This window comes from Balaenoptera musculus, chromosome 3, assembly GCF_009873245.2.
Source record: "Balaenoptera musculus isolate JJ_BM4_2016_0621 chromosome 3, mBalMus1.pri.v3, whole genome shotgun sequence".
Lineage (NCBI taxonomy): Eukaryota > Metazoa > Chordata > Mammalia > Artiodactyla > Balaenopteridae > Balaenoptera > Balaenoptera musculus.
In genome coordinates this window covers 152,454,145-152,471,484 of record NC_045787.1, presented here as the reverse complement: position 1 = coordinate 152,471,484, position 17,340 = coordinate 152,454,145, and the positions used below count along the sequence as shown (strand labels likewise).

General features: G+C 54.6%; 1 protein-coding gene across 4 annotated transcripts; it reads right to left on the bottom strand.

The window, feature by feature from the left end:
• On the bottom strand, positions 1-10,038 carry MGAT4B (alpha-1,3-mannosyl-glycoprotein 4-beta-N-acetylglucosaminyltransferase B). Of its 4 annotated transcripts, none has more exons than XM_036847995.1 (15): positions 9,686-10,038; positions 4,409-4,594; positions 4,183-4,323; positions 3,962-4,014; positions 3,512-3,558; positions 3,073-3,186; positions 2,775-2,850; positions 2,532-2,646; positions 2,037-2,167; positions 1,755-1,862; positions 1,441-1,634; positions 944-1,022; positions 774-861; positions 582-694; positions 1-476 (listed from the first exon to the last, which is right to left on the bottom strand). In XM_036847995.1, the coding sequence occupies exons 1-15, from the start codon at positions 9,780-9,782 to the stop codon at positions 453-455; spliced, it is 1,566 nt and encodes a 521-aa protein (XP_036703890.1). In that variant the 5' UTR covers positions 9,783-10,038; the 3' UTR covers positions 1-452. The 4 variants fall into 4 exon arrangements, with proteins under 4 accessions (XP_036703890.1, XP_036703889.1, XP_036703892.1 ...); XM_036847994.1 differs by having other exon boundaries at positions 3,962-4,095; positions 9,686-9,923; XM_036847997.1 differs by lacking the exon at positions 3,073-3,186.
• Positions 10,039-17,340: the final 7,302 nt, after the last annotated feature.

The window sequence follows — 17,340 nt, the reverse complement described above, 5'->3', positions numbered from 1 at the left end:
CTTCATTAACCCTTTATTACAAGGAGCGCTCTTATAGAAGTATATGTGGACTTAACGTGAAAAAAATCAAATGTATCCAAGAATAAAAAACACAGCACATAAAGTAGTATATGCATTCCAGTGTTCGCGCGGAGACAGTGGGCGCCCAGGAAAAGGCTCTTCTATAAAGGCCTGGCTCAAGGGGGCCAGGGTGCGAACGGTTCCGGGCGGCGCGGACCGGCCTCAGGCACAGTGTGGGGGCCTCCTGCCTCTTCCCCGCGGCCGGCGGGCGGGGCAGCACCAGTTCCTGGGGCCTCCGGGCCAGCGGCCACCCCAGGCCAGTGGAGTGGGGTGCCAGGCAGAACCCCTCAGACTGGGGTGGCCGCGCCTGGCCCTCCGGGGGCAGCGGCGACGACATCCCAGGCCTCGTGGGCTTCAGGGCCAGCCAAAACGCACCCTCAGAAGCCCTTGGCTTAGTCAGCCTTTTTCAGGAAGATCTGGAAGAGCCGGGCTCAGTGTCAGCTGGGGTCTCAGAGAGCAGCCCTGGTCTAGCTATTTGGTACAGCTCCCCATTCCCTGCACCCAGCCCTGCCCTATGTCACCTCACTCAGAATGACCCACACCGGCGAGTCTGTCTGGATGGAGAGGCGCAGTGCTTCCAGGGGGCCAAAGGCTGGGTCCACTTCTCCCTGTGCCACACCCTTGTAGAAAGAGCCTGGGGGAGGGCAGCAGTGAGAGGTTGCCCCAAGACTCCTGCCTCTCCTCTCACCTCCACTTGACTGCCCCTCACTCACCGATCTGCAGGTAGCCATCAGAGCTCCGAGGGTACTGGAGAGTGGCTGAACGGCCCTCCTGCAGGGCCTCCTTGTCTGACTGGGGGTTCTGGGGGCAAAATCAAGGGGCTGAAGCCAGTGGCTGTCGAAGGGGCAGGCCTCAGTGCACACCCACCTGCTACTACACTCACATCAAAGGGCAGCACCTCCACAGATGTGTTGAAGAGCTTGTCCTCCGGGTGCTCAATGTTCCCACTTCGGAAGAAGAACCTGTGGCCAGACAGGCCTGTGAGCTGCTGCAGGGGTGGGGTACTGCCCAGGCACACTACCCAGCAGAGAAAGGCCAGGCCTGGGCCAGGAGTGCAGTAGGTGGGCCCTGAGGTACTGGGTGAGGCTGGGCACCACCCGGGGCAGCCGTTGGACTGTGCAAGGCAACCAGGGCCTTACTTGTAAGGACAATGGTGATGGGCAATGTCACTGAGCTCCTGTGGGCACTGTTGGACTTAGTCTTTACAAATTGGCTACTGTTCTGAGCCCCACTTTTCAGATAAGAAAACTTAATAAGGTTAAGTAATTTGCGGGGGGTCACAGAGGGAAATCTGCAGGTTCAGAAATTCGTGGTGAGGCCTCTACCCTGGTAGCCACCCTGCCCCTCCCCCAAGGTGGACCTGTGGGCACTGGCACTGACCGCTCCAGTCGCAGTGGCTGGAAGAAGCGGAAGCGGATGAAGTCCCCTGCAGCGGGCGTGAAGGCCCAGAAGAAATCCTCGCGCAGGTAGGCCTTCTCCAGGGTGAAGTGCTGGTATGTCTTGAGGCTTGTGCTCACTTCTGCTGGCGGGTTCACATGCTCCTTCCGCAGTGCCTGCTTCCCAAAGTCCTTGTCCTACAGTGGAGGAGGGACAATGGTGCTAGGGTGGGCCCTGGACTTGCCCTGCTACCTCCTTGCCCAACCTCAGCCCAGGCTCTGCTGTACTCAACCAGGCTTGAGTGTGGCACTGCCCACCTTCAGTTTCTGGATCTTGCCCGCCAGTGAGGAGTGAGTGCCCACGTGCTGGAAGAGGGATGGCTTGAAGCGGATCCGCAGGTTGGCCTTCTGCCGGTCACAGTGCTTCTGTGGAGGGAGGGTGACACACGCTAGGGCTCAGCTCAACTCTACCTCTGAAGACAGAAACTCCTCCAGCCAGCAGCGCCGTCTCCTCCTGTCAGGTGCACGGTCACCGACACAGTCCCTACTGGAGGCTGCTTGCTCCACCGCCCCTCCCGCCTCTGTGCAGGCTCTGCTCACCGCATCCTTCTCAGGATTGCAGACCTTCACCCACAGAATATGGTCCAGGAGCCAGTCGATGGGCTTGTCCCGGTAGAACATGAGGATGAACTCCACAATGACGCTCAAGTCCAGTGACTTGAACATCTTCCCTGGGGGTGGGATTGGAGGGAAAGGGGTGCTGAGTAGGCAGCTCTGCCCTGCCCTACTTCCTCTTAATCCCTGTGGGGGACACTGGGGAAGGTCCCACAGCAAAACCTCTGGCTGGCTGCAGGCAGGTGCAGGTAACAAGAGGGCAGATGGGATGGTGAGCCCAAACATCCCGATGCAGAGGGCAGGCAGGAACAGGCCAGGTGGGGCTGCAGCGGGCACTCCAGGCAAAGGCTCAGAGCACGACACTGCATGGTACTAGGGCTCGGAACAGGGCGCGGGGCTGAGAGATGATGACAGAGGCAGAAGTGGGCTGGATGGAGATATTCTGGTCAGGTCAGTGGGGCAGGGAGGGGGGTGGCACACCGATGAAGCCCAGCTGGGAGAACTCCAGGATCATCCAGTCCTCCGAGGGCTGCTGGAGTGCGAAGTTCTTCATGGTGCTCAGGTAGTTGGGCTTGGCTATGATGTCATCCTCCAGCTGCACAGTGGTGGGTAGGTAGAAGGGGGTCGGGACTCAGGATGGGCACAGGGGCAGGGCAGGGCTTGCCACCCAGGCCCATCCAGGGTCCAGGGGGAAAAGGGACAGAGCAGGGTCTCAGTGCTCACCTGCACGTAGTAAATGCCTTTGGACTGCGCATACATCATGAGGAAGCAGTAATCAAGGTTCTGTTTGGTCCTCCACCTGTGGGCAGGTGCCTCAAGAGCTCAGACCCCCTCCACCTCCAGTGTGGCTACCACAGAGGCCACTGAGTGGGTAGGAGACCCCCCCCCCCATGCAGGGGTCCTCCAATGGAACAATGGAGGCACTGCAGGGAAGTGCCCAGGACTCATACACCCACAGACTAGGTTCTTAGCACAGGTGGGCAGGTTGCTGGGGGCACAGGGAGGTGGGTAGTGCTAGTACCTGACTCTCTCCTTGGGGTCCCCAAAGGACTCTCGGAGGCGGGAGAAGTCAGGGTAGAAGTGGGGAGAAGGGGAGATGACCTCTAGGAGCCCAGAATGGATCTCTGTAGGGAACCTGGGGGACAGGAAGGCCCAGTGAGTGTGCAGCCTCCAGGGACTGGAGCAGGGACAGAGCTGAGCTAGCTAGACCCTGTCCTTTTCTTAAGACCCGCCAGGCAGACATCCCCTGACACCACACCCATCCTACTGAGGCACTGAGGCTCCAGAGGGGTTGGGTCATCTCTACATGTCCACCCCCTTTCAGCCCAGAGGGGAAGCACCCTTTCCCACAGAGGGATGGCGCATCTTGATGGGGGGGTGGGGCACGGCCGGCACCTGTCTGCCCAACACCCCGCCAAGGGTCCTCCCTCCACCAACCTTGTCGGGCTGTCAGTACTCACAAGGCCTTGATATTCTCCGTCACCAGCGAGGTATACTGTGGGTCAGTCTGTGGGGAGACCAAGTGCCCTCCATGAGCCAGGCTGCCAGCCCAAATGGCCTGGAAGAAAGGGCTGGGGGAAGGACACAGCCTTCTCTCCCACATGGAAGGAGTGAGCCCACCATCCTGAAGGCTAAGTAAGGCTGGGCCTGGGGGCCACAGGTGCCTCAGAAAAAGCCCTTTTACATACTTCGGTCCAAGGGGTGGGACAGACTATAACTGGCATCTCCACGAGGGTGTGCTAAAATGTCTTTCCTTTTAACTTTTTATCCTGTTAAGTTTGTGAGTGAAACTGACGATTGAACTTCTGAGAGTTCTTTCCTCCGAAAGTTGCTGTTTTCATTCTCCTTGTTATTTTGTGCCGTGTGTCTTCCTCTGAATGTCCCCTCGACCCGTGCCCCAGCCCACTTGCCTCAGCGATCAGCACCACGATGACCGAGTCCTCTTTCTCCTGTGGGCTTAGCTCTGAGATGAGCGAGTGCAGCGTGTCAGTCAGGTACGAGTGCACCTCGCGCCGCACGCTGGGGATGCCCATCACCACTGACACTGCAGGGACGCGGAGGGTCGGTACTGGTCACTGCGTGGGGATCGTCCCACCACCCGCCACTCGCCCCTCCCGGGCCCCGCCCCTACCTCCGGTGCGGCCCTGGCCCACGCGCACGGCGGGCTGCAGGCTGCTTTCCTTGGCTAGCAGGTGTGGCAGGTGGTGGAAGACAGTGGGTAGGTGCAGCACGTGCTTGTGCGAGACGTTCCACGGCTTCAGGCGTGGATCCTCTGGGTGGGTCGGGAAGGGACAGGTCAGACAACGCAGTCCGCCATCAGCCTCGCATCCCCTGCCACTTCCCGCTCCTGCGCTCACCGGTTAGGCGGCCCCAGGTGCGATTGCTGTCTCCGTCTCGCAGCGCTTGTCTCTCCGACACAGCCCTCTTGATCTCGTCCAGCACCAGGTTGAGCTCCTTGGAGCGCTTGAGGCTCTCCTGCTCAGCTGCATGCAACCGGTCACGCAGCGCCAGAAACTCCCGCTGGTACACGTCCACCACATCGCCTGTGGGTGGTACACAGGCTGTCACCAGGGGGCAGCCTAGAGCTGAGGTACTGCCCCTTGAGTGTTAGCATACACATCTGTTCATATGCCTGCCACACGTGAGCCACATGGGGTTACATTAGGGTCACTCTGAAGTCACAGTGACACTCACACTTGGGGAAGAAAAGCCTCCACTGGGGGAATTAGCCCTCTCCAGTGCTCTCCCTTTATTTTCTGCATTGAGGAGACATCTGAAGTGGGAGGGCTGCAGGACCACTTCCAGCCCCAGGTGAGACAAACCTAAGCTGAGGCTGAAAAGGCTCAGACTGAATCCTCTCCATCCCCTCCCCTCTCCTCCCAAAGCCCCCTCTTGCTTCTCCTTGCAGCATCTCCTCCTTCCAGGAAGTAGGGCACCCAAGGTCCCAACCAGGGCACAATGACCCAGACCTTCCTCAAGGAGCTCTTAGCATTGAGGCCAACCTTCCCCTGTTCCTTCTTTCAGCCTCTGCACTTTGCTTCCCATCCCCCTTCACAGAGATCACAGGCAGCCCCATCCCCAAGGCCCCATGGGGACAGAAAACCTCCCTGGACTCTCCCCTGTATCCTCCAAGTAGGACTGTGCCCCAGGCACCCATTCGTCACCGTCCTCATGGTTGTCATTCTACACTAGGCACCAGCTCTGGATTTGCAATCTCACACAGTCCGGTGGGGGTGGGTGGGTGGGGACTGTTGCAGTTACAGCCCCCAATGCTCAGAGGAGCAAATGAAGTTGAGAAACTAGTCAGGGGTCCCTCAGCAAGTCAGGAGCAGAAAGGGGACAAGAGCTCTAAGTGCCCTGAAGCCTGCTTCTCTGGAGATCTGTTCTAGGCCTAGACCATGCCACCCCAGGGGGACCTGTGTCAGAACCTCCAACTGGGCCCCATGTGCAGGCACTAGGGGTGCACATGGGCCAGAAGCAGCACAGAGGTAGGGCTACCTGACAGTGGAGAGGGATCTCCAGGGTGCCAAGTACCTGGCTCCACCAGTCTGGCAGGGCCCAGAGAGCAAGAATGAGACAAACAACATCGCTATCTGCTGCTGAGGCAGCCAGGTCCAGCCAGGCTGTGCACTCTCAAGGCCTTTTCTAATCCAGCTTTTGCCCTCTTTATTTGCCATCACACACACCTCCTTTTCCTTGTCTGATGTCTATGCTTTCACACATGCTGTCTCTTCTGACTGGAATCCCCTTTTCTCTTCTGGGCCTGATGAAAACCCATGTAGCCTTCAAGGCCTAGTTGCCTTCCAGATCTCCCCTCTCACCCTCAGGCAGCGCTTATGTTCCTTGATCCCTTGTGGGGGGGGGGTCACAGCCCCCAGAATGCCCTGGGATGGTGTCACCTCCCCACAATCGGGTATACCAAAGGTCATGACCAAGGCAAAGTTCAGTCATCTCAGGACACCCCCTTTCTGCAGCTGGGGCAGAGGTTTAAGTGCTAAATCCCGGGGAAAAGGGAGGGGAAGCCCCTACGCAGGACGGAGAGGCTGTGGGGGGAGGAGCGGGGGAGCCAAGCAGATCCTTGATGAGGCACTCCCGAGTCAGCAGCTTGCCGGATCTCCCTTCCCACACCCTGCCCAAGGGGCCAAAGGCCAGGCCACTTCAAGCTTCTGTGCTCAGGGACAGCCCTGCTGGGGGAGGGAGTCAGGAGTCAGGTTACCAGATCCTTGAGGCTCTGCTCTGGGTTCTGAGGCCAGGTTACCCTGGAAACCTGACCCCTTGAACAGGGAGCTGGCCACCCCCAGCGCTCACCTGCTCAGCTGCCAGTAGGGAGGGGGGACTGGAGGTGCTGAGGCCCAGCAGGAGGGAGTTCAGAGCTGCCTACACAGGCAGGTGGCCTCCCTCCTGCCTGAGTCCCTACCCACCCACCTATTGTCCCTGATGCCCTCCCCAATGCCACCCCAGTGCTGTGGAGCTGCTGAGTCTTGCAGGGGCAGCCCTTGTGCTACTGGCTACACCCAAGGCAGCTCCCTGCAGTGGGGCCCTCTGTGAAGTGGAGGGAGGGTAAGGAGACCTCATCCCCCTCTGACTGCTGTTGCTGCCCCTGTCCGCCCCCCGACCCCAAACCCGTAGCCTTCTCTGATCTTTAAGTACGCTGAGCTCTGTCCAACCTTAGCCTGCCCCAGGGGGACAGGCCAGTGGCAGCGGTGGGCCCTGCTGACCTGAATCACCCTGACCACCAAGGCCTGGGCACAGCCTGCTTCCTACCCTGGCCTCCCTTCCTAGGAGCCTTCTTCTGCCCAAGTCCTGGGGGCAGCTGTGGTCACACTACTAGAGGCTTTCCCACCCCTTCCTCCACCAGAAGGCAGAGTAATCAGGATACCTGAAGCCCATGGATCACAGTCTTCCCTTTGGTTCCCTCTTTGTTAAAGAAACAGATTCAAGAGCCAGGCTGGGACACAGACCTTGTGCTCTGTACTTAGGGAAGGGGAAACAGGCTCAGAGGGGCCCAGGCAGGTTCCAGGCCCAGCAAAGGTGTGCTGTTAACCTGCGGTGAGGGGACTTCCCTCGCGGTCCAGTGGCTAAGACTCTGAGCTCCCAATGCAGGGGGCCCAGGTTCAATCCCTGGTCAGGGAACTAGATCCCAAATGCCGCAACTAAGACTTCGCATGCCTCAACTAAAAGATCCTGCACGTGGCAAGGAAGATCACACATGCAGCAACGAAGATCCCGCGTGTGGCAACTAAGACCTGGAGCAGCCAAATCAATAAATAAATATTTTAAAAAAAATCCTGCAGTAGGGCAGGGGCATGGAGAGGGTGCAGGTGTTCACCTCCTCTCCAGGACTTGCACCCACCCTCCCAGTGGTCAAGACAGGCATCCATCATTGCTGAAATCCAGGAGATGGGACAGCCTAGACATTGGGGAGGGCTGTGTGGCTGAGGCCACCCCCCTGGAGGGTCTGCTGTCTTCCCTGGGGACCTTCAGCAGGTGCTTGGCTGAGGGCTACAGTTTGAGCATTAGTGGAGATGCTGCACAAATTTCGTCAAGGCTGGATATGAAAGTGGGCCTGAAACCCCGTATCTAGGGTCCGTCTTGCCAAGGCCTATGTGTCCTTCCTGGCCCTTGGCTTCCAGGATGCCACCTGCTCCTGCTTTCCCTTCCTCTCTGGCTTCCTGCCCACCTCTTCCCTTCCCTACAGATTTGGCTTCCTCTGCCTTTCCTCTAAGCATCGGTGCCTGGGCCAGCCCTCTCCTGAGCCTCCTACTCACTGCAAGCTGGAAGCCAAGGTCCAGTCTGGCCTCAGACTTAGTCTGGTTTCCCCATGGGCTTAATACAGTCGTCTGAATATAAGAATGAGAAAGGTTCATATAAGAGCCCAGACTCAGTCTTCTCTTCAAGCTTCCAAAGACAAGACCCTACTGGGACCCCCAAAACAGTAACAGCCCTCGACGGGGAAGGCCCAGGTGACCCTCTTGTCACATGTCACACAGGCTTCTGGACTGCCGAACCCAAGGGACAAGGACCCCTGCATCTGAGCCCCACATTTCTTTGAGTAGGGGTGCTCTCCTGCTCCCCAGGCCCTCCTGGATGCCCCACTTAGGGACAGAAGGCCCTAAATGGAGCCATGGGTATCCCCCTCACTCCTGGACACTGTGGCCAGCCAGACTCACAGAGAAGGTGTCCTGGTGGGAGGCTGGTGCTGCAGTTCCTGACACCTGGCTGAGGGCCAGTGGCTGCCGTAGGAGGCACACAGGAACTGCGGCCTAGCCCAGGACAGGGTGCAAGGGGTCATCGCTCCACTCACAGCTGAACAAATGTGCCCCAGCCCATCAGATATGGCCCCACCTTGGCCTCCATGCCAGGCTGCTTACATGGCCACTCTCCCAAGGGTCCAAAATGCCCTCCCCCAGGTGACACACCCCACCTACGGAGAACTCTGCCCCAGCCATGCCCTCCATGTACCAAGTCCTAGGGGGTCTCCCCTCAGGCCCTCTGGAGCCCCTAGGGCAGCCCAGGCCTTCACCCAAACAGGGCTGGGCTGAGCTGGGCGGGCAGGAGCCAGGCTGGGACACTGGGACTTGGAGGGTCGGAAAGGCTCCAGCTTCTCCCGCAGCCTCTGTTGGGGAACAGGGAAGCAGGAGGTGGGAGGGAGGCAGAGGGTCAGTTGGCCTCAGCCTGATCCTGCTTAGGCCTCCTGCAGGAAAGCCAGACGGCAGGAAGGAAGCAGCTTTTCCCGGTGCCTCCTGTGCTAAAGGCTGGGCGGACAAGGGCCTGCGAGCGCCTCCTCAGCCTTCAACCCTCAACCAAGGCCCCACTCAGCCCCAGCCATCCCAACCAACACAGGGCAACTCCAGCCAGTGCTGGGGCCTGCCCCCTCAGTCCTAAGTGTGCTGGCCAGATGCAGAGAGCCATGATGGTGGACTGGCCAGCTTAACCAAACTTCAGGTGAGACCACACAAAATAAGTTAACCGGCAGCCAGGGCTGGGTGGGCTGCTCATGAGGCCCTCCATGCACCCCCCCCACCAGGCCAGTAGCCACAGGAAGGCTTCCGCAGCACCCACATCCCTGTGGAGGAGTCCTGGGGCCAGATGTCCTGGAGGAGGGCTGCGGAGGCCCCAGGGAGCCGCACCCACAGTGGGCTGGGGTGGAGAGGTGGTGAGAAGTGATGGTACTGCCTGGACGTCTGGCTGCCTCCTCACTCCTGTCTCAGGATCGGTGCACCCAGGTGCCTGGAGCCGGTACCTTGGGGACCCTCTGGCACAGCCACCTCTGTGACCTTGTGTCTCTGTCCCTCTCTGAGAACTCTGAGGTCCCCAGCTCACTAGAGGGAGCGACCCGCCCTAACACGGGCAGAACTGTACTCACGGAGGCCGGTCCTGACCGCACATGGGGCACCCGACTCCCGCTCACCGGCGCGGCCCAGCCCAGGCCAGAGGAGGATTTCGTTATTCCCGCAGCAAACAAGTGGGAGCGAGGATGGGAGGGGCGTCCTCTCGCACCGCCCGGGCGGGGAAGGGGCGCCCGCGTCGGCTTCCGGCCGCCTTCCGCGGCAGCTGCCCGGACCCCGTTCCGGCCGCCGGCGCCCAGGTGTGGGAGGGGGCGCGGGGCGGGCGACGGCGGGGGAGGGGCTCACCTTTCTGGCCGCTGAGCGCCGCGTACCAGGAGAGCGAGAGGAAGGCGCACAGGCAGAAGAGCAGCAGCGTCAGGAAGGCGCCATTGCGGAGCCTCATCTCCTCAGGTGCGCGGTGGGCGCCGGCGGGGCCGAGGCCGCATGGCCCGGGGGGGCCGGGGCCGGGGCGCGGGGACCTGGAGGCTGCAGGGGCCCCGGCCCCGGGGCGGGGAGGGGCTGGGAGCCCGGGGCCGGGCAGGGATGCGGGCGGGCCTGCCGGGCTGGTGACTGGGCCGGGCGCCGCGCTGACGGCTCCTCTGGGGCGCGGGGAGTGGACCGCCTAGGCTCGGCGCTTGGGCCGGGCCAGGCTGGGCTAGGCTGGGCGGCGAGAGCCGCGGCCCGGCCTGGATCCCGGGCCGCCGCGGAGTCGGCTGCGAAGGGCGGGGCGGCCGGGATTTAAAGGAGCCGCATCATCCGCTGCCGCCACCAGCACCACGAGGGGGCGGGGTGGGGGACCAACGCCCGGGATCCCGCCCTCCTGGCTCCGGACAGCGGCCCCCGCGTGGGCTCATGCGTCCCGGACTTCACGGCCCTGGGCACCGGCCTCAGGTAGGTCAAAGCTGGGGCCTTCGCGAGTTCGCGTCCTCTGTGGTGGAGGCCGTGTGAGGGGGTCCCCCAGCCCCTTCTCAGTAACATTTTCGTTGTGAACTCTCGCAACCCAGATCTGGACCTCAATCGCATTAACTTGAGGACCCTCAGGTCCCTGCCCCAGGTCTGAGAAGTCTAGGCAAATAAAGGTGAGACAAGCTGGGACTTGGGACCTGGAACACTTTGCTGCACCTGGACAAACATCTCCTCCACCAACAAAATATAAAGAAACTACAAGGGACTAAAAAGTACTGTGTGCTTGGGCAGTTGGGGCATATTCTGAACAGCAAGATAGAAAAAGACCAAAAACCTGACTGCCACTTCTGAAGAGCTGGGAGCAAAAACAGGGTACCGCACATGCCCCCTGCACTCAACACCACCAAAGGGGTGGGCAGACCACCTAAGCCACCCCTCCTGCCCGACCCCCGGACACACCCCTAACCTCACCCCACGTAAGGAACCAGCTTGCCCCACCCGGGAGCGAGCAAGGGAACCTGTTACTTGTTTTCTTCGCTGCCCTCCTGCTGCAGCAGGGGCCCCAGTAAAGCCTTGCCCAAATTTCTTGTCTGGCCTCTTATCAGTTTCCATTGATTAAGGAAGGTCAAGAACCCTGACCAGTAACAGATTTATGGCACCCAACATGGGACCTCTCCCTCTTCCCTGGAGAGGATCTGGGCACCTCTGGGACCACTGAAAGCAGCTTCCCCGTGGGTGACAAGAGATCGCCTGAACCTCACCTCGTCACCACATTTGGTAAGTCTGCCTTTCTGGCCCCTGGGGGCCTCAGTACCTTCATTCATGCAACGCATTCCCCCTTCCCGTTTGTCCCTTTCCCTCTGCTGATATCTCTCTACTTCTTCTTTCTCTGTCCTTTCCTACTCCTCTGTCTTATCCTTTGTAGAGAGTGGATATTGGGCAGCTACAGTATCACTCCTCTCAGCAAGTGAGACCATGCTCCCTCTGGCCGGCAATGGGTGACAAGCAGAGGTGGGAGAGGCTTGCCTCACACCGTGCAGACCTTGGTCCAGTGGGCTCTCCCTGATGGGAGATTTATGGCAGTGATAGAATTCAAATTCATATCTTGTAGTGGCTGGAAGTCCTATTGTCCCAGTATTCTCACCTTTATTTTCCTGCTGTCTCTTTTTTTTTAGTCTTTCTCTCCTCCCTTTACCTCTCCCTTGATCCTTACACCTGCACTCCCATCCCCTTTATCCTGAAAAGTTCTTGTTTGTGTCAAGTTTTTGTCGGTCGTACATGTCGAGTAAAAGGATCTTTGTCTTATGTAGTTTTGTCTGTCCAACCGCTCCTGCAAGTCTCTGCTGAAATTGTGGGCCCTGTGGAGCAGTTAAGCCTTGAAATACAAACACAGCTCACATTGCCTGAGACTCCAGCCTTGGGTTACTTAGTGGGATTTTAAAAAGAATAAAAAAGAGAGGAGCTTGCATTTCTCTTCTCTGCCTTTGCAATGTAACTAGTCTGCCTGGGCTCTCAGGAACTATCTGATCCATCTGTAGTCCCCCAGACTGAGGAAAAAAAAGAGACCTTTTTAAATTCAAGTGGGAAAGCTATGAGATCTCTGGGTCTGGCTCTCTTTATGTAAAAATTAACTTGTAAATGAGCTGTATTTAATTGGCTTAAAGGAAACTGAGCGTGTATATACATTCTCAGAAATATAAAACTCGCCAGAATACATTCCACGTTCATGTGATCTGGGAAATATTCAATATTAAATTAATATCTGGTATTAGAGCTAGTTTAAGGTTGTGGGCTTAATTAATACAGACCTGTCTTTAGAGTCATCAACATTAAGGATAATATAATATTTTCATTGTTCCTAGGGTTACTGGAAGTCAATAAATGCATATTGTTTCTGTTATAAAATTTGTCAACAGGGAAAATAACCTGATATGGTTACATTTTTAAGTAAATGTTACTGAGGTAAGAGCTTTTTGGTAAACTCTATAGGAATAATTATGTTTTGGAAATATCCATCTAAAATAGTCTCTCCACATTTTGGTAACTTGAAGCAATATTAAGTTAAATGATAGGAATTCATTGAGTATCCAGACCATTTCAAATAAGATGAAATATTGGCACATTAATTGCTAAACAGATCTAAATTTACAACTTTACAACTTTTGTCTTCTTATGAGGGGGAAACTAAAGACGTTTGGCTTTATTAAACACATGTCTTGTACCACATACCACACTGAGCAAAAAAATAGTGCTTTGGGAAGTTGCATGTTTCTAGAGGTTATGGGATATTCCAATCAGGGAATGCTAATGTAAAGACAGTTCATGGTTGCTTAAGGAAAGTAGGATGTGCGTTTTCAGTAAAAGAAGGTATGAGGAATGGAAATATACTTTGTTAAAAGAAAAGGGTGATTTTGTCCTAGAGCTGGTTGTTTCTGAATGGGAAAAGAATAAGGGACAAAATAATATGACTACAGGAAGTTGCAAAAGGTTTGTGGAAAAGGAACACTGGGAAAAAAGAGTTTTGTGTATGGTCAAGATTTTCTAAGGTTGGATTAAATTTGACAAGGTAAATGGATTTTATTAAGAGTAGGCTGATGCAGGACTGGATTTAGTTTCTCTCATAAGAGAACAGTTTTCCTGGAATTCTGCTTTTGATAAAAGATTGTGTGAGTTTCGGTGCCTTTAAGTGGTCTGTATTTACTTTTTAAAAAAAATACATTTATTTATTTATTTATTTTTGGCTGCATTGGGTCTTCATTGCTGCACACGGGTTATCTCTAGTTGTGGTGAGCAGGGGGCTACTCTTGGTTGCTGTGCGCAGGCTTCTCATTGCAGTGGCTTCTCTTGTTGCGGAGCACGGTCTCTAGGTGCGTGGGCTCAGTAGTTGTGGTGCGTGGGCTCAGTAGTTGTGGCTCGTGGGCTCTAGATCGCAGGCTCAGTAGTTGTGGCTCACAGGCTTAGTTGCTCCGCGGCATGTGGGATCTTCCTGGACCAGGGCTCGAACCCATGTCCCCTGCATTGGCAGGAGGATTCTCAACCACTGCGCCACCAATGGTGAAATAAGTCCCTGTATTTACTTTTGAAATCCTTTTTTCACCTTAGCTCAAGGAGTAAGTATTGTTTCACAACGACCTATGATCCTATCTGACCAGGTGTTTTAAAGCTTTTTGAGGGAATTCCTTGATGGTCCAGTGGTTAGGGCTGCATGCTTCCACTGCAGGGGGCACGGGTTCAATCCCTGGTTGGGGAAGTAAGATCCCACAAGCCGTGCAGCATAGCCAAAAAAAACTTTTTGAAATTTTTGACAGACTTCCCAAATATCAAATTCTAATTAAAGTTCTTTTGACCTCCAGCTAACTTTGGGGTGCTTCAAAGGGCCCTGGGAGCATCCCAAAGACAGATCCTAAACTAACTGGGTTCATTTGGTATGTTAAATTACACGGGAAACACTGTCTAGACTTACTGTTGCCTGTGTCAGATGGAATCATCAGGCTCTTCCCAATTTTATCATAGCCGCCAAGCAGATAGGGGAGAGGGTTTTGGGTTCTTCTACGGTCTGGTCTCTCACCTTATTCTATGTCCAGAAATCCCCTGTGGGAATACTCCCACCTCTAGACCCTGAGGTCCTGACCCCTGTGGCTTTTTCCACTGCGCCCAACTTCAATTCCTCCAGGAGCTCCTTTTTTGCGCCTCTAGGACCCCCTTCACTTCAGGCCTTGGCAGCCCATACACTGCTACAGACAGCCTTTTGGACTGGCTGCTGCCGAGAAGCCCTCACTATAAACTTTGTAGACGGTCAATCTTGAGGAATACACCGTCACATAAGGAAACTTATTATAAGGCATAAGCTTTATAGATAACAGATCCCCTGAGGGAGAGCCCTGGCAGCGCACTGATACAGATGTCCTGCCCACCCCCCCCTACCCCTTGTGCAAGGGACTGGATTGACCAGAAACATCGGGTTAGGCAATGGGAGAGTAGAGGACGCTCGAAATCCCATTAGGTAAGAAGGGAATTTGGAGGACACTCTGACCCCCTTCCGACAAAAGCCTCCTGGTGAATGTCTCTGGGATGCCGGACTTCATTTCTAGGAATGCTTTCTCAGTTGCAGGTTACTCATCATGGGTGGATCCTCTTCTAAGCCAGGAGCCCTGTTGGGAATATAATTCCCCAGAGGGAACAGAAGCCAGGAACCACATCATCCAATGTGTATTAGAAAGGATGAGAAAGTGTATCAAAAAGCCAGTTAACTATGAAAAGGTTAAAGGAGTGACCCAAGAAGAAAAAGAAAATCCAGTCCTCTTTTGGGGATAGCTTATGAAGGTTTTTAGAAAATTTACTAACATTGATCCCTCCACTTCTGAGTGTCAATCCCTGCTGGGACAGCATTTTATCAGCCAGTCTGACACTGATATTATGCCCACAAACCCCTATGCCCCAACTCCTAGAGCTGGCCTTTTGGGTATTTAATAATTGAGATCAAGCTGAGGAGGAAGAGGGAACCAATGTGAAAACAGGCAGGCTAGTGCTCATGCTAAACTGATGGCCGTTGCTGTCAGCCATGCGTTACAACCTCAGGACAACCCAAGGGAGCCAAGGAAGTCTAACCATTCATCTGGAGGTAAAACTAGCAAGGGGGAATGCTTCAAATGCAAGTCAACTGGCCACTGGGCCCACAGATACCAGAAAGAGTCCCCTGGTCCATGCCCAGTCTGCAAACGAGCAGGTCATAGGAAGTGGGACCTTCCCTATTCCCAAAGGGGTGGGGGACTCCCGTTCCTGAGGTGGCCATGCTACGTGACTGAGGCAGCCTGGGGATTCTGGCGGCTCCCCCCACGTGAGATGTCCATCTCCATCAAGGAGACCTGGGTGGTCTTTGATGTGGCAGGTAAGAAAATCCATTTTTTAATTGATACAGGAGCCACCTACTCTGTCCTGCTCTCTCACGCTGGGCCTCTCTTCTCTGAAAGCTGTGCAGTGATCGGTGTCGATGGAAAGCCTTATACCCATTACTTCACTGGGCCTCTCACTTGCCAATCTGAATAGTGTTTGATCTCACATGGCTTTTTAGTTGTGCCCGAGTGTCCTACCCCACTACTGGGGAGAGACCTTCTGGGCTCCCTTGGAGGCATGTTATAATTAGGAGACCCCGAGCAGCCCCTTTTCTTGACTCTGGCTAAGACAAATCAGCTGGAAGAACAACGGCTTATTCCCAGCCATATTCTACACACAGTAAACCCTGCAGTTTGGGACAAAGGAATCCCTGGGAAGGCTATAAATGCCCAACCTGTTAAAATTAGCCTTAAGCCAGAAGTCGCTTATCCTAACAAGAGACATTACCCTGTAAAGTTGGAAGCAAAAAAGGGTTTGCAACCCCTCATAGATAAATTCTTAAACCATGGCCTCTTAGTGCCCTGTCAGTCTCCATGCAATGCCCCTGTTCTGCCAGTTGTTAAGTTAATTGAGGAATAATGAATGGCACAAGGCCTTAGAGCAGTAAATGATGCAGTGGTCCCTATACATCCCCTGTGGCCAGTCCTTATATTAGTCCAGGTTCTGGGGGATGCAAAATGGTTTACTGTGCTTGACCTCAAGGATGTCTTTTTTTTCATCCCAGTTCATTCCTCATCACAGTATCTGTTTGCCTTCAAGTGGACTAACCCCCACTTGGGCCAAATGCAACAATATACCTTGACAGTGTTGCCTCAGGGGTTTCGGGACAGCCCACACTTGTTCTCCCAGGCCCTAAGAAAAGAACTAAGGGAAATACACCTAAAAGGAGCTGTTCTACAGTATGTGGATGATATATTAATATGTAGCCCTACCATGGAGGCCTCAGATCGGAATACCGTTGAAGTCCTTAATTTCCTTGGGGCCCAGGGCTGCAGGGTCTCCCACAAAAAGGCACAAATCTCAAAGCAACAATTTAAATATCTGGGATATATTATAAATCCTGGAAGTAGACAGTTATCTCCAGATAGAAAACAAACTATATTAAGCCGAAGTGCCCCAAAGACAAAGAAACATCTTCATACACTCTTAGGCATGGCAGGATTTTGCAGAATTTGGATTCCAGGATTTGGGATAATGGCTAAGCCTCTATGTGAAGCCACTGAAGGCCCAGATACAGAACCATTACTTTGGACTGGGGAACAAGAAAAGTCTCTTAATAATATCAAACAGGGCCTCACCAGAGCTCTTGCTCTGGGTCTCCATTATTTATTTATTTAACTTTTCATTTTATATTGGAGTATAGTTGTTTAACAATGTTGTGTTAGTTTCAGGTGTACAGCAAAGTGATTCAGTTATACATATACATGTATCTATCCTTTTCAAATTCTTTCCCATTTAGGTTGTTACATAATATTGAGCACAGTTCCCTGTGCTGTACAGTAAGTCCTTGTTGGCTATCCATTTTAAATATAGCAGTGTGTACATGTCAATCCCAGACTTCCTAACTATCCCTTCCCGCCACCCTCCCGCCCCAACCATAAGTTTGTTCTCTAAGTCTGTGAGTCTGTTTCTGTTTTGTAAATAAGTTCATTTGTATCATTTTTTTTAAGATTCTGCATATAAGCAATATCATATATATATATATTTTTGTTTTATTTTATTTTTTATTTTTGGCTGAATTGGGTCTTTGTTGCTGTGCGCGGGCCCTCCCCGGCCGTGGCGAGTGGGGGCTACTCTTCGTTGCGGTGCGGTGGCTTCTCTCGTTGTGGAGCACAGACTCTAGGCGCGCGGGCCTCAGCAGCCGTGGCACGCGGGCTCAGCAGCTGTGGCACGCGAGCTCTAGAGCACAGTCTCAGCAGCTGTGGCGCATGGGCCCAGTTGCTCTGCAGCACGTGGGATCCTCCCGGGCCAGGGCTCGAACCCGTGTCCCCTGCATTGGCAGGCGGACTCCCAACCACTGCGCCACCAGGGAAGCCCTCATATGATATTTCACTTTGTCTGTCTGACTTCACCCAGTAGACAGTCTCTAGGTCCATCCGTGTTGCTGCAAATGACATTATTTCATTCTTTTTAATGGCTGAGTAATATTCCAATGTATATAT

What these genes read in the sequence shown, in the direction of transcription:
- MGAT4B (XM_036847994.1), bottom strand. Translation starts at nt 9,782, where the DNA reads ATGAGGCTCCGCAATGGCGCCTTCCTGACGCTGCTGCTCTTCTGCCTG. An exon ending in GGCGCTCAGCGGCCAGAAAG is followed by an intron (nt 4,595 to 9,685) that starts GTGAGCCCCTCC and finishes TACCACCCACAG; the next exon opens with GCGATGTGGTGGACGTGTAC. An exon ending in TGTGGGTCATTCTGAGTGAG is followed by an intron (nt 477 to 581) that starts GTGACATAGGGC and finishes CGGCTCTTCCAG; the next exon opens with ATCTTCCTGAAAAAGGCTGA.